The 15,978-nt window shown below is 35.0% G+C and overlaps 2 protein-coding genes across 4 annotated transcripts; both read left to right on the forward strand.

Moving 5' to 3' along the window:
• The first annotated feature begins 1,877 nt into the window (after window positions 1-1,877).
• LOC142621612 (inositol-pentakisphosphate 2-kinase-like) lies at window positions 1,878-11,445 on the forward strand. 3 transcript variants are annotated; one of them, XR_012841813.1, is made up of 10 exons: window positions 1,878-2,062; window positions 2,183-2,307; window positions 2,432-2,635; window positions 4,027-4,171; window positions 5,957-5,997; window positions 6,131-6,241; window positions 6,492-7,091; window positions 7,398-7,599; window positions 9,322-9,478; window positions 10,899-11,445. XR_012841813.1 is itself a non-coding variant. In XM_075794909.1 (9 exons), the coding sequence occupies exons 2-8, from the start codon at window positions 2,203-2,205 to the stop codon at window positions 7,560-7,562; spliced, it is 1,371 nt and encodes a 456-aa protein (XP_075651024.1). In that variant the 5' UTR covers window positions 1,878-2,062; window positions 2,183-2,202; the 3' UTR covers window positions 7,563-7,599; window positions 10,899-11,445. The 3 variants fall into 3 exon arrangements, 1 of the variants encoding a protein (XP_075651024.1); XR_012841814.1 differs by having other exon boundaries at window positions 9,332-9,478; XM_075794909.1 differs by lacking the exon at window positions 9,322-9,478.
• LOC142606176 (heavy metal-associated isoprenylated plant protein 2-like) lies at window positions 10,688-11,222 on the forward strand. Its single transcript, XM_075777589.1, has 2 exons — window positions 10,688-10,696; window positions 10,806-11,222. The coding sequence occupies exons 1-2, from the start codon at window positions 10,688-10,690 to the stop codon at window positions 11,220-11,222; spliced, it is 426 nt and encodes a 141-aa protein (XP_075633704.1).
• Window positions 11,446-15,978: the final 4,533 nt, after the last annotated feature.

A 15,978-nucleotide genomic window follows, 5' to 3' on the forward strand; every position in this document is an offset into this window, starting at 1 on the left:
ACAAGCTTTTATGAACACGTACAGGTAAATAACGAACGATAATTGCAAATGGATCTCCTCGGACTCGGGCCGAGGACTACTTCTTTATTATTTATCTTTCTTCCTTTAAAGATTACAATTTCTTAATTTTCTTTCTTTCTTTTCTCGATCCCCCATTCTCCCCGCCCTCCATCCCCCTTAAATACTTCATTTTGTCACACTTTCTAGACAGTGACTAGAAGTTTCAGCCCTACTATTCAGGGGTCACTTCCCCATTAATGCGGCCAGGGAGGTAGGTGCAGAGCCTTTAATGCGGAGGTGGCAACCTTTGCCCTTGATATTTTCTTTAAAACTGGTGCATCTAGAAGGTTCAGGGTTAGGGATGGCAATTTAGATCCGTCCCGCGGATACCCGGCCCGATAAAGAATAGGGTCGGGTATGGGTTTTTAAAAAAAACCCGAAGCGGGTTCGGGTCGGGTCCGGGTTTTATAAAAAAATCCGAAACCCGACCCGAAACCCGCCCCGGATAAAAACCCGGTTATGGAGGATAAGACATTTTGTAAGAATTTCTTAGTCTTTTTCATTTATTAGTTGGAGGATAAGACATTTTGTAATTTCCTAGACTTGTGAGATTTATTTTGTAACTTTTTAAGTGATTTGTTGATTTAAAATCTTAGTTGTGATTTATTGATTTATGATTAACTTATAATTTGGTTTGATTTGGTTGCCCTATAATGTGGCCTAAATGCCAAATTTTGGCATTTGGGCCATGTTAAATGGGTTGAATAGGCTTGAATCTAGGGAAAAAATTTAATGGGCTTCAAAAATTTTTTTTTTTTGTTAGGCTAGATTTGGGCCCAAGAAGATAAACGGGGCCCGCGGGGCCCGTGGGGCCCGGCGGGGCGGGTATGGGCCCCGGGAAAAAAACCCGATTAATAATCGGGCCGGGTCTGGGTTCCGGGTCTTGGCCCGCGGGTCGGGTCCGGGTATGCAAAAACCCGGCCCGAACCCGACCCGTTGCCATTCCTATTCAGGGTGTCCCTCTTTAACCATTAGTCTTTCCAGAGCTGTGCCTTGACCTTCATAACCTTGAGTTCTCTTGGGTCGGTCCGAGGAGAAATTCACCCTGTATCCTCGAACCCCGCATACGCCGATTCGTAGAGTTTAATTCTAGTGTCGCCCTTCACGCATCAAAGCGCCCATATGCCCATTTAGGTCCTTTTACTCCCCACAATTTTTATGATAAAATAAAAATTAATTAATTTTTTTATAGCTTTTTATAATTTCTATGAAAGTAATGTCAAAACTTCTCTAAAATTGTTTATTAACAATTATTCTAAACGCTCTAAAAAAAAATAATTACTCTAAAAACACTCATTAACGTGACCCATAAAATCAAGAATCAACGTAACAAGTATTTTATGTATTTGTTAATAGATTAACCAAAGATTACTCATTTCTCAATAATTAGCATTAGTAAATTGAAACAAAGAGAAGACTAACACCACCCTTTCTTAGTTATTTATAAAATTAGGAAAATGTTAATGAATGCTTAAGATATTGATTTATGATATATTTTTAGAAAATTTTTATGAAAAAAAAAAAAATTTTTCTTAAAATTTTTTTTTTAATATTTTTCATAAAAGTAATGTCAAAATTTTTCTAAAATAATTTATTAACAATTATCTAAAGGCGGTTAATATGACCCATAAAATTAAGAATCAATGAATATTTAATGTAATTTATTTTTACTATCATTATAAAATAAAAAAACAGTTAGTTTTGTTATTCTTTTCCGATAAAAAAAAAAAAAAAATCCTAAATTAATGGCGTGAATGCATCCGTTATCTTTTCCATAATTAAAGCCACTATAAAAGTATCAAATAGAAAAGGAAAAAGAAACCCTCATTATTATTCATAGTCACTTTCAAGTTTCAACGCAGCAGTGACCTCCACTCACTGTGAGTCGAAAAGATTGTGCCGTTTGCTAACGTTGTTTGTATATTTTTTAGAAATACGTATAGGTGAAAAAGATCTGGCTGATCGTCTCTCAATCTCTCTTGAAACTCGAAAAAAAAATCAGGTACTCGAAAAAAATATTAGGCATCATTGTCCATTTTGGTTGATTGTGGTGTTTATAATTTGATTTAACTGTTTGTGAAAGTGAGTTTGAATTTCTTTTTTTGATATCACACTATCACAGAGAGCAAAACAGTTAGTTGGATGGAGGGTTTGGTTTTAGAGGAAAAGGACGCTGGTGATTGGGCGTACAGAGGCGAAGGAGCTTGTAATCTTGTTCTTGCTTACACTGGATCCTCTCCCTCCTTTGTAAACCAAAAAAAAAAAACCTTACCATTTCTCAAATTCTTTGCACAATTATGTATGTATGTATGTATGTGCTTATGTATGTATGTATGTGTGTGTGTGTGTGTGTGTGTGTGTGTGTGTGTAGATGGGGAAAGTGATGCGGGTACAGAAGGTGCCGCGGGTCGGGTCGGCGGGGAGGCGGGGCCCGACGGCGTTGAGTGAGAATGAGCGGGTTTTGTGGAAGGAGATAGACGACATCGTTTCGTGCCCTAACAAAGAAATTGCTGCCCAGCTCTATGTGGAACACGTTATGTCTCCGCTATTAGGTTCTAAATATGTTGACTCTGGGGTATGCTCTACTATACTTCTCTCACTTCTTTGTTTTGTTTGGCAAGTGAGAGTGGTTATTTTTATTAGATAAAAGTGAATAATTGTATACATTTACAAGTTTGTTATTGCGTAATAACAGTATAAATTTACATATCCCGAGGATAAAGGAAGGTTGGTTGTTGTATAGGAAGAAAGAGAAATAATTAAAAAAAATATAAGAAAAATTGTTATTTTGATAAAATGTAGAGTAAAATAGATAATGTGTGATTTTTTGAGTACGTAAAATAGAAAAAGTGGGTTATTACGTTAAAATAGAAGAAAAAAAAAATGCATGAGCCGTTGCGAATGCTCTAAAAATAGATTTTACAGCCAAACGTGTTTTTAATTTAAATGGGTCTTTTGACTACTATAAGGACAAAAGGACAATGTGCCCATTTGTTATGCTCTACCACATTTTAACCATCCTAAAATAAAAGAATTCCCCCCATCCCCCCCCCACACACACACACACACACACTTTCTGTTTAAAATGATGCTGATTTTTTAATAAATTAACAGCAAGATTCTACTAGCATATTGACATTGATGTAATACTCAATGAAGTAAATTGTATGTTTCATAGTCAATGGACTGATTTAGTGCTCATTTGGCAATGTGAACAATGTGAAGTGGAGTTTCAATTGAAAAGCGCTTTAGTATTTTGACTGCGTGCCAAATTACATGCTCTATAGTTCTAGATTCATAAAGCATATAGTGGATTGTAGAGTTTTTCTTTTGGCTAGATTCTCCAAATTTCAGCAGCTTCTAAGGGAACCCTTTGGCTCTTTTTTAGTGGTTTGGGGAATTTTTGGCTTAAAGTGCTTGTTAGCGCAAAAAAATCTTTATGGCAGACCCTTAGAAATGACCCCAAACTTAAAAGGATGTGATATGCCCTAGGAAGTACGGACACTTCATTTAAGGTACTGTACCCATGTCATACTGGTGTTGTACCGACCATTTAATGTTTTAATTTTTCAGAAATTGCTTGTGCCACCGTATTGTACCCATGTTTCTATCCGTGCTTCCTAGAATATGCCTAATTTGAATAATGATGCAAATGTGGTATAGGTGAACTTATTGATTTGCTTAAATGTTGTGTCTCTGCATTTTCCTATCAGTTGGAGCAGTTTATTGTGGACTATCTGGAAATTAGCACGTGGTTTGTATGTTATGTGTTGCTATGGTTGATTTTGATCCTTTATAGAAAAGAAAAGGAAAATTAGAATTAGATTAGCTATGTTGTTATTAGGATTTTCAAAACCATATTAGATTGGATTGTTTCAAGGGAAAATGGTTTGATGCTTGGGAACATTTTGAAATTACTATTGTCAGTTGAAGTTTTCTGACCTTGGCTTGGATCGAATTTGGCAGATGCATGTCCTTGTATCTAGGGAATTCCTGGAGTCAATTGAGAAGAATGTTCTAAGTGAGCGTCCTGCTTGCCGAGTTGATGCTGCCAAGGTTGATAGAGATTGTGATTCTGCGCTCCTTATGAGTGATCATTCGCTTTTTCCTGGTAATTTCTGTCTCTTAGAATTTGGTCGAATAATTATCCTGCACTTGGTTACAATTTGTGTCACACGGAAATATTTACAGGTGTGCATCTCACACAAGTATCACACTTAGCAAGCAGGTAAAAAGGATCTTAGCTTTGAAACCTTACCTTATTAAAAAATCAGATGGTTACCTTACTAGTATATTTTAATCTGGATTCAAATCCAGCTAATTTTTTTTTCATGCTTGTTTTAGTTGCTATTATTTAAAGCTAGTCTATTCCCTTTTATTTTCACTTAAAATTTATTTGGTAAAAAACATGCAGCCCCATTAGATGGTGAGTTGCAAGATATTTGATAAATACCAATATGTCCCAAAAGTTTAAGAGAAATGCTGAATTTAATCTTTAACCATTATTCTAACACTCTCTCTCATGTGTGGGCCTAACCTTCCCTTTAATAATAGGAGCCCATCATGTGAGATTTTTAACATTTTAAATGGGAGGTAGGATGAAAATAGAGATTGAACTTAGGATCTCATACTTTGATATTATGATAAATTACTGATTGTTTGAAATGGTGGATTTAATCATAAACCATAATTCTAACAATATTCATGTTTCAAAATAGACTACTGTTGAAGAAGGATTGCAGGATTAAAATTTGTTCGAAGATCATGCTACTGTGCATGTAGGAATTTCTAGCACTTGCACCTTTTTTTTGGGGGGGGGGGGGGTGTGGAATCTTATTACAAAAGAAAAAAGAAAAAGAGAAAAGATATACAAGAAGGCTCAATATATGCATTAGAGGCCCCTAATCCCTGGCGCACACAAATACAACCCCTCACAACCCTAGAGGACTAGGCCACCTGTCCCACATTTTGAACACAACTCTCAACCCTTAGAGGTTAGGGAACCAAAAGAGTAGAATCAGAAGCACCTATAAAATTTACCATTCACACATATAAAAAAATATAGCATCACAATGGTTAATGTAATTAATTTGGTCATTAATCACTATAAAAAAACATAGTGATTAGTGACCAAATTAATTTGTTAGAAGATCATGCTACTGTGCATGTAGGAATTTCTAGCACTGGCACCTTTTTTTTTGGGGGGGGGGGTGGGGGGGAATCTTATTACCAAAAAAAAAAGAAAAGAGAAAAGATATACAAGAAGATCATACCAAGATATACCAAATTAATTACAATATAGTAATTAATTTGTTAGAAGATCAAGCTACTGTGCATGTAGGAATTTCTAGCACTTGCACCTTTTTTTTTTTTTTGAGGGGGGGGGGGGGGGGAATCTTATTACAAAAAAAGAAAAAGAAAAAGAGAAAAGATATACAAGAAGGCTCAATATACGCATTAGAGGCCCCTAATCCCTGGCGCACACAAATACAACCCCTCACAACCCTAGAGGACTAGGCCATCTGTCCCACAATTTGAATACGACTCTAAACCCCAAGAGGTTAGGGAACCAAAGAATAAAATCAGAAGCACCTATAAAATTTACCACTCACACACATAAAAAAATATAGCATCACAATGGTTAATGTAATTAATTTGGTCATTAATCACTATCTCGTGTTCTAGGAAGCCACCCGGATGGAAATTCTGATAGGAATTGTATACTGCCAATGGGTGGGCACCTGATTTCTTCTTAGAAATTGTAATGTGTTAAACAGCTATTTTGATCTTCAAATCAAGCGCCAAAATCTCATTGATGATCTGCATTGTGATTATGTCATTTAGTATAATATTTAAAGAAAAAGAGTGGTAGTTAATTCTGCTTTTTCCATGTTAGGTACTCTTAAAGGTGTACCCTGTATATCTGTTGAGATAAAGGTGCACAACCTTACTATTAAAAAAAAATATTCATAATGGTGTTAATTTTTTTTAGTGACTCTTGAATAGTACTTTCAAATTTAATGCTAAGTAATTTAGTTCATTTCTTTTTGTTCTATTTTCCCAAAAGTAGCCCAAATGTGGATTTCTCCCTTGTTCAAGATTCATATCTGAAGGGAATGCTGTTAAACGGATCATAACTCGGTTCAGAATGCACCAAACCCTGAAGTTGCATCAAGGAGAGGTACTCACTCCTCCCCCACCCCCCAACCCCCCAAAAAAAAAAAAAAATTCTGGTTCCTTCCTTTTGTAATGGTGCTGTTGGGGTCAAGTTAGTTTGTGTCAAACCTGTATTTGTGTTTGATCCAATGGGTCAGATACCACTTTTGAAATTTGTGCACTTTTTTTGGTGTATAGCATTCTCCTTCAATAATGATATTAATTTCTTTTTCGTATGCTTTTAAGACTCTGACCCACTCCACTTTTTATTACAGATATCAGAATTAAGTAAATACAATCCTCTCGATCTGTTCTCCATGTCTAAGGACAAAATACACAAAGCTATCAATGATCTCTTTACCACGCCACAGAATAATTTCCGGGTATTTTTGAATGGTTCTCTCATATTTGGGGGCTTGGGTGGTGGTGCAGACAGTACTAATGTTGTGACTAGTGAAGCATTTGAAGATGCACTCAAGCCTGTCATTAGGGCAGATAGTGGCCTGCGCACAAAGAATTTCCTACAGCTTGTTTCCGAGACAGTTTATAAGTCTGGAATACTGGATCAGCTTCTTGAGGTCCAGAAGCTTGACAATTTTGACATAGAAGGAGCAATTCATGCTTATTATGACGTTATTTCTGAGTCTTGTCCAGTATGTGGAGAATTGGGTGAAGAAGAAGTATCACATAGATATACCTCTTTGCATTCCATTCCTATGGATGAAAGCTTGAAGATTGTTAAGGACTATTTGGTAGCTGCAACTGCAAAGGACTGTAGTCTGATGATTAGTTTTAGACCAAGGGCAGATGGGGATTTGGGATCTCCATACAATGAAGTACACCTAGAGTCAACCAACCAAACTTTTGATTACAAGGTAGGCGGCTCTTGACATTTGAGGATTTTTCATATAAGGCCAGTCTTGCGTCGTATTATCATGATGTCCTGAAAATTCCTTTGATTTTATTATTTTTAATTATTTCCCAGGAGAAGTGGAATTATTGAGAAAATTGATATCAGGGCCAAAAGTTTGGAATTATATGATTTCTTAAAAATCATAAGTAAAATCAGATTGTTTCTAACATATTAAATAAGTAAATTTCCAAGTTCTAAGTTGAATTTCTCAACTACAAGGTGTCATTTTTCATGACATTGATGTCTTACTTGAGTTGCAATTTTCTAGGCATCTTTCATTGACCTGGATTTGAAACCTTTGAAGAAGATGGGCAAATATTATGAGTTAGACAAGAAGATAGTGAGCTGCTATACTAAGATGGTGGAAACAGAACAAGAAGCAGATGAAGCCACAAGCATGGAGGCTTATACTACTAATAAAGATTCAATATAATGCCATGGAGGATAATTTTCTGCTGAAGATTCTATTGGTAAGTGCAAGTAGTTTGATAGGCATTCTTTTATGCAATTGTTATTATGTTTGTAGTGGTGCAGGTGAGAACTGCTCATTTCATCCTGTGGTTGGGGCAATCAGATTTTCCTTTATAAAATGTTTTTCTTTTGTATTCTCTTCATGGTAATTTACACTTAGTATTAGTCGCATTTTTTCTTCCTCTCTTTCCCCTTCCCTTTCGTGCCATGTTGCCACATGAAGGATTTATAATACTAGTCAAAGTTAAATCTCCATAATGATCTTTGTTTCTAGTGTTTGCATCTTGGGCGTTGGTGCTGGAGGAAGTTTATTTGGTTAAGAATGCGGAAACCCCTTTTTCCATTCTTTTTATTTTATGTATTGCAGAGTGCCTTGGATTGGAATTTTATTGCTACATGCAAAATTCTGTCCATACTTTAGATCTGATGCTCATAGATGGGTTACTATCTTGACTGTATTATTCCTACCAAAATACTGAAATAGTCTTGAATTTCTTTGTGATTTGTCAAGGAATGCTGTAGTTATTTAATTGTCAATCAGTTTTGTAGTGCATTAAATAGCTTACCATGCAGATGCATTAGAAAGATTGATTATATTGCATCTAAATGCATGCCTACATTTTGAAATTGTATTAACATGTATGGATTCCATATTATATTTGATGAGGGCTTAATTAGATCAGAGAAGAAAGTGACAGAACAGTTTTTGGGCTTGATAGGGAAAGTGATATATCAGCTACTTCAGTGCCATTCCATCCATGCCTACATGTCCTATAAATGCATACAGCTGGATTCCATATTGACCATGTCATGTAGAAATTTAAAAAAAATTGATTTACTGCTTTAGGTGGACCTCTTTTTGAAGTAAAACAATTGAACTTGAAACAGCCCTGCAAACCCAAATTGAATTAAGTTCTAGATGGAATGGTTTAAAATCAGTTTGGAGGAGGAACTGCTTATTCAAATACTCAAACCTCTCTTTGAGCCTAGTGTCAAGGCCAAATGTGCCTGAGATGGTATATGTGCAAGTTTTACTGGACCTTTTGACTGGTTATGGTGGCAGAGCTCAAAGGCAAATTGCCTAGATTGTAGAAAGGTGATGCTTTAGGTTTTTATTTTTAGATGCCCTTGTGTTTGAGGTATTTTACTTTTGCCACCATGGGAGCGTACATTAGAACTCTGCTGCCATTTATGGTTTTGCCATCTTTCAAATGATTCCATTCTCTTGAAGCTGTTTATATTAAGGACAGTTTAAAATTTCTATGGCAAATCTAAACTCTAATAACAATGCATCTTAAGCATGAAGTAGTAGTTCATTTCATCACTTATTTCAAATTTCTTAAAGCTGGTTAAATTTTACAACATTCCTTTTTTTTTTTTTAGTTGGGTAGATATTTTTAGAATGTTCCTACAATTGTATATTGTTTTCTTTTTCAAAAATTTCAAAAAAGGTTTTCTTTTGAGCTTTTACGAAATAATTTATGGGCATGTTGAGGTATTGTTTCTCAAACAATTGTCTAAGTATTAAAGATTCCCAATATTTCTGGATAATTCAGCTTGAAATGAATATTGTGGGCAGAAAGATTGAAAGAATATCCCTGTTGGGTCTCAGATTGGGAATACGATAGTTCATGTTTCTAACTGCATTTTCAACTGTCCATTTTTACTGAGCACATTATTGATTATACCGAGGAATAAGTTAGACTGACAGAGGAGTTTAGCCAATGACAGGAGCTGCAGTTAATATAAAAGGCTCCGTGCACTGTGGTTGAGCAGTTTTGGTACTTTAAATCAGCCTATTTGAACATACGGTCCAGTTTGTTGGCTGCAGCTTGGCTGAACCATATGCTCAACAATGAGTTCCTGAGCTGTGAAAAGGTCTCTCTCTCTCTCTCTCTCTCACACACACACACACACACACACACACACACACACAACATGACCCTGTCAACGTGATGTGTTTAAAACTTAGAGCTAAAGTTCCGAACACGACCAAAAAGGGAATTAAAAATTAGGTCCTACAGGTAGGCCAAGTTGTGCCCATTCGGCTGAATTGAGAAGCTAAAGGGCATTAAAGGCCTTATGCCCCATCGTTTAAGACGATGTGTAATATGTAAGAGCTGTGAAAAGGTCTCTCTCTCTCTCTCTCTCTCACACACACACACACACACAACACGACCCTGTCAACGTGATGTATTTAAAACTTAGAGCTAAAGTTCCGATTACGACCAAAAAGGAAATTAAAAATTAGGTCCTACAGGTAGGCCAAGTTGTGCCCATTCGGCTGAATTGAGAAGCTAAAGGGCATTAAAGGCCTTATGCCCCATTGTTTAAGACGATGTGTAATATGTATGTTACATAAATTTTTCACAAAGCATCCTAGGCTAAAGCAAAGCAATAATGTCAAGATCGATGGTTCAAAAAAGCAAATAATAATAATAATAATAATAATAATAATAATAACTCGTATCGCTTTTCATGTCTGTAGCAGCCATATATGTCAACATTTTGTATTACCTGTGCAATGCTTTCCTTTAGCAGCCTAAGATAGCTTTCACATGTATTGGCCGAAGTGATTTTTATCAAGGAGTAATCTTTGGGTATTTTCGGAGCACGGTGAATAGTACTCTCTTCTCTCACATTCATGGAAATAGTCCACTCATTAAATTCACTATGCTCTAGGAGTACCTAAGAATTTTCCTTTATCAAGGAGTGTGAAATTAGAAAATAAACTGTCCTACCTATGTAAAATTGTCAGTGGTGAGTAGCATATCTTGTATTCTAGACCAGTCAGTTTTTAGTGTGTAAATTCTGCATTAAATGCACGTGGGATGCGTAGGTGACCCAACCAAGAGCACCTTCTGACTGGCATTTATTTCCATTCAGCTACTAACAATGTCACTCCTTTTATTTAGTATTTAACCATGCTAAATTCTACTCACCAACTAACAATGTTACTCTTATTCAGTATTTAATCATGCTTCTATCCAAAGATATAATCAAATGAAAGCTGATAGAAACTCTAGATTCATCAGTCTGTAGCGTTTGTTGCTTGTTCTTCCAGCCCTAAACTTATAGTATTGGATCATGTCAAAGGTTGTATCTCTCCTCGGGTTCCAATTCCTTCATATAGCATGTTCACATGATGGCTTTTGTCTGTCCCATTTAATTCCTGAGCAGTATGGGCTTTTGACTGACATTGCAGTACTTGTTCAGCTCATTTGTTTTGGCATATAATTTATCTTCTCTGAGCTTATCAGAAGTTCGTACTAACACTTCTGACTCCTCTCTGTTGCAGAAAACTGTAGTGTCAGTGGAACTGCTCTGTTCAAAGTGCAGGAAGAGGGTGATGAAGTTAATTGCAACAATTGAAGGTATAAATTCTATAGTCCTTGACCCGTCTAAAAAAACAGTGACAGTAATTGGTGAAGCTGATCCAGTGAAGATCATCAAGAAGGTCAGAAAATTCAGAAAATCTGCAGAAGTTGTTAGTGTAGGTCCTCCTAAAGAAGAGAAGAAAGATGAGAAGAAAGATGTTTTTAATACTCCAAAGACTTGTCAAAGATGTGATGTGTGGTATGTGATTGGCGAAGATTATTATAGTTATTGTTCCATTATGTGACTATCCCACGTTTCATGTATTATTTTGTATTGACTGTTACTATGTTCTCATGTCTTTCCCACCCTAAGATGTTGAGATTGATCAAAACAATGTCTCAATTTAATCTGAACTTAAGGGGGCTTGGCAGCCTCAGAGCGTATTTTTTGCATTGAAAATTTCGCAATTTACTGTAATGTTTTGTTCATTATCATTGATATAGATCTCATAACTTTTTTTTATGGAAGTATAGGACTTTTTTTTTCTGAGATTTAATGTAAATTCCCCTATTATACCTTCCAATAAAACTGTCCATTGGAAATTTTTATATAGAAAATTAGGAAGTGTTGCATATAATCACAATCTTATTAAAATCTTACTCTCTCTAGTTATCAAATCTCATGAAATAGGAATTGATTTTACGATTTAAAGAGCATATCCAATAAATCCTCCAAACCCCCTTTTTTTCAACTAAACAACACTCCAACAACAGTCTCTTCAACACACAAAGAGCCTCTACCCTCTCTCAGTCCCTTCCTTCTTTCTCACCCAACCCTTAATCTCTACTTGGCGGAGGTGGACTATGAAGATATGAGAACAATGACATGGTGGTGGAGGGATGAAGATGACACGGTGCGGCGAAGGGATGATGATTTGGCGGTGGAGGGGATGAGCGTGGGGGAGGGCAAAAGTTGATTGTGCGGTGTTTAGCCTTTTGGATTTAAGCGTGATCGTAGATGGTGTTTGGTCTTTTGGGTTTGACTGCTATGGTAGATCTGCTACTATGTATGTGAATGAGAATGACTGAATGAGATTGTTAGAATGTGGGTTGAAAATGTGGATAAATGAAATAGAAAGATTTTTTTTTTCCCTTCAAATTTAGGTGATAATTTAAAGAGACAGAACACTATTACAAGACAATAAGAGCTATTACAAGACAATAAGAGTGGTTTAGGATAAGCAAGAAATGTGGCTAATAGTAAGTCACCTTCTATGTCTCTAAGCTTAATTGTTTCCTATACCAATTGCCTCTCTCTCTCTCTCTCAAAGAGCATTAGCATAAGCTCATGTAAAACTTTTTATTTATTTTAACATAAGAACCTATTTTTTCTATTTTACATACGAATTTTTCAAAACATCTCATATCATAATATCATATTATCTATTTTACACAATATGTTATTTTCTTAATTTTTTAAAATTGTTTCTCTTTCATCACATACAAAAACCAACCAAAAAAAAAAAACTAAATGTAAAATGAATAGTTTTAGGGTAAATTTACACAGTTTTCTATTACACACCCACACTAATGTTATTAGTGCCGTTACATAATTTTAGATAATTATAGAATATTAAAGAAGTGTGTATTTTTTACATAACTTTAGATAATTATCTCTATATATTAAGAAAATTCATAAAGTTAGTTATGGCTTTAAAAAATGTCAAAAATACCCCTAATCTAATTAGATAATCATTATTCTTAAAAAATAAATAAAGAATAGAGTTTAAATTATAATTTAACAAAATTCAACAAAAAAAAAAAACTAGGATAAACTAAGTGTTTGGTCCCTAGCCAATACACTATATTTCAATTTGATTCTTAACTTTGCAATTGTGTCAATTTGGTCCATAAATTTTTAATACCTTGTCAATTTAGTCCCTGATGTTATCTTTTTTATGAAAATTAATGACGGGTCTAATGGCCAAAATAAAAAAAATTAATTTCTGTTTGTGTGACATTAAACTTAAATTTTATTTTGGCCGTTTGCCACGTCAACAATTTTCATCTAAGATATAATGGCATGGACTAAATTGACACAATATTAAAAGGTTAGGACCAAATTAACACAATTGAAAGGTTGTGGACTAAATTGAAATATGAAATAAAGGTTAGGGATCAAATATATAGTTTACCCAAAAAAATACTAGAGAAACGTTTTTTCTAAAAATTAGCACATTCTCTATTTAAATATATCTCATATATGTTTAATACATTTTTTCCTAAAAACTAGCATACACTAAACCGGCAATATATTCTATTCAAATCCTAAATTTTAGTTTTTTAAAAATTCCTTCATGTGTAATCTCATTAACAATAGATAAATTTAAATTGAAAAATTACATTAAACTTAAAAAAAGAAAAAGAAAAATCACATTGCGTCGACGAAGCAAGTATGATAAGGCTACTAGAATATTAAGGATCCGTTTGGATAGAACTTATTGCTGAAAACTGAAAACTGAAAATACTATAGCAAAATAATTTTTAAATGTGTGAATAATATTGTGGGACCAATTTTTAATATTTTTTTTCTGAATAAAGTGTTTGTGGGTCCCATGAACAGTGCATGAACAGTAACTTTGACTCCTGTACAGTGAATTCATGTGCATGAACACTCCACAAGTATTTATACTTGTGGAGTGACCATCGCATCAAGGGTGTGCGGTGGTGAAATAAATGCTATAGTTAAAATCCAATAGATCAAGCAAAGCAAAGGTTAGTTAATATTTAGGCGTAAATGCACTTTTAGTCCTTACATTTTGGCCCTATTTTTATTTTGGTCCTTACATTTTTATTTTACCACTTTTAGTCCTTAAACCAATTAACATGTGTTATTTTAGTCCTTACCGTCACCCAATTAACAAAAAATGCTGACGTGGCTAACAGAGGGATTAAAATATTATTAAAAAATGCCACATCACCCATGACACATCAGCACGTCAGCATTTTAATTAATAAAAAATTAAAAAAAAATAAAAAGCCCAAAAAATAAAAAGCTAGGTCAGAAAATAAATAAAAATTTTAAAATAAACATTAATCTAATTTTTTTTTTTTTTACTTTTCATTTTTTTTTCCGTAAGAACCTACATGCTCAAGCCCAGAAAATTTCAAAACCAGACAAATTCACATCTCGGTGGACTTTTGAATCCTTTGATCTTAATTAATTATTTCTTAATCTAAATGGAGAACACACAAGTAAGAAGAGAAAACAAAATCAAAAGCACATTGCAATAACAAAAAACCCAGCTCTAACATTCCAATTTTCAAAAACTTAACAATAACCATTACCCAGCTCTAACATCAACCTCACAAAAACTTAACCTTTTTCCATTACCCACATCACAAATAACCAAGAATCCAGCAAACCTAAAAGATCTAAAATACCCACAAGAAAAACAAACCAAAAAACTCATCAATCATCAAATCTCAAAGGCCAAAATAACCAAGAATCCAAGCTCCAAATCCCCATCACCGAAAAAAAGTTGCTCCGCCGTGGGCGAGATTCCAAAGCACGTCGAGACCAAACCCATCTTCGAATCCAAACACACCAGCTAAAGAAACCCCACACCCACAAGAACACCCATCGAAGTAATCGCTTGGATTCGAGACTACCCAGATCGGAAAGAAAAACCCACTTTGGTTTTGAATGTTAATTCAAACAACCATTCCATTCGAGCGTTGTAGGCGAATGATGTTGCTGAGAATCGAGAGTTTTTGAATGATCTGGAAGAGGTGGTGGGGAATCTTTGATTAGGGTTAGATTCGGGAGAGGAGTACGGAGAAGGGGAGCCATTGTTGAAGGAGGAGGAGAAAGAAGGAGCGCTAATGGAGGAAGAGATGTAAGGGCGGAAGGAGCGAGGTTGGAGCTCTGATGGCATCATTTCGGCTCGCCGGAATCAGAGCTAGACTCTGTTTTTGCTTGTGGATGAGATTGAAGAAAAGGATCTGAGATGAGTCACGGCTGGCTGCTTCGTTAAGCTTTAGCTCCGGAGAATAGAGTATTTTGGAGTTGGAGATTTGGGAGATTTGGGAGTAGGGGTTTGGAACTCGATTGCAGAGCCCTAACACAATTCAAACAACAAACCCAGACCCGAGACTAAATTTTTTGGGTTTATTTTGTGTTTGTTTCCTAAGAAAATATAGGTTTATGGGTTTGTTGGAGATTGGTCTGTTTACCGGGTTTATGGGTTTGATTTGTGAAAATCATGTGGATTAGTGATTTGCTGGAGAATTTGGTCTTGAATGGTTGTTTGTTGTTGTTGTTGTTGGGTTTTTTTTTTTTTTTTTAAATTTCTGGGTTGTGTTTTTGTTGTTCTTGTTCAAGGCACTCTTAGATCTCCATTCATGTGATTTTTTGTTTTTAATTTTTTTCATTTAGTTAAAATTAATAATTTTTTTTAATTTAAATGCTGACGTGGCAATTTTTTAATACCAAAATAGAATTTTTAATTATTATTTTAATCCCTCCGTTAGTCACGTCAGCATTTTTTGTTAGTTGGGTGATGGTAAGGACTAAAATAATATGCGTTAATTGGTTTAGGGACAAAAAGTGGTAAAATGAAAATGTAGGAACCAAAATAGAAATAGAATCAAAATGTAGGGATTAAAAGTGCATTTACGCCTAATATATATATACAGGCATTTGAGGTGCTTCTCAGTGGTGGTTTCTTTAGAATAGACGAGGCAATTGGCAGTTATCTTTTCTAACCAATTGAATATTTGTTTTTCTCCTTTAAAATCAATGGCATTTGCTTTAGGAACATTGAATATTTGTCATTCCGTCTATTTTGTGTGTGTTTGTTTCTCAAAAAAAAAAGAAAAAAGAAATCAAACCAGTCCAGCAGGTCCAACTATGAACTGAAAGTAAAATCAGTCATATCCTACCTCAAACACCCCCCCCCCCCCCCCCCCCCCCCCAAAAAAAAAAAAATAAAAACGAGTTATAATGGTACCTAAATATGTACTTATTATTTTCTCAAAAAAAAAAAGTACTTATAATAG

Source organism: Castanea sativa, chromosome 1, assembly GCF_040712315.1.
Source record: "Castanea sativa cultivar Marrone di Chiusa Pesio chromosome 1, ASM4071231v1".
Taxonomy (NCBI): domain Eukaryota; kingdom Viridiplantae; phylum Streptophyta; class Magnoliopsida; order Fagales; family Fagaceae; genus Castanea; species Castanea sativa.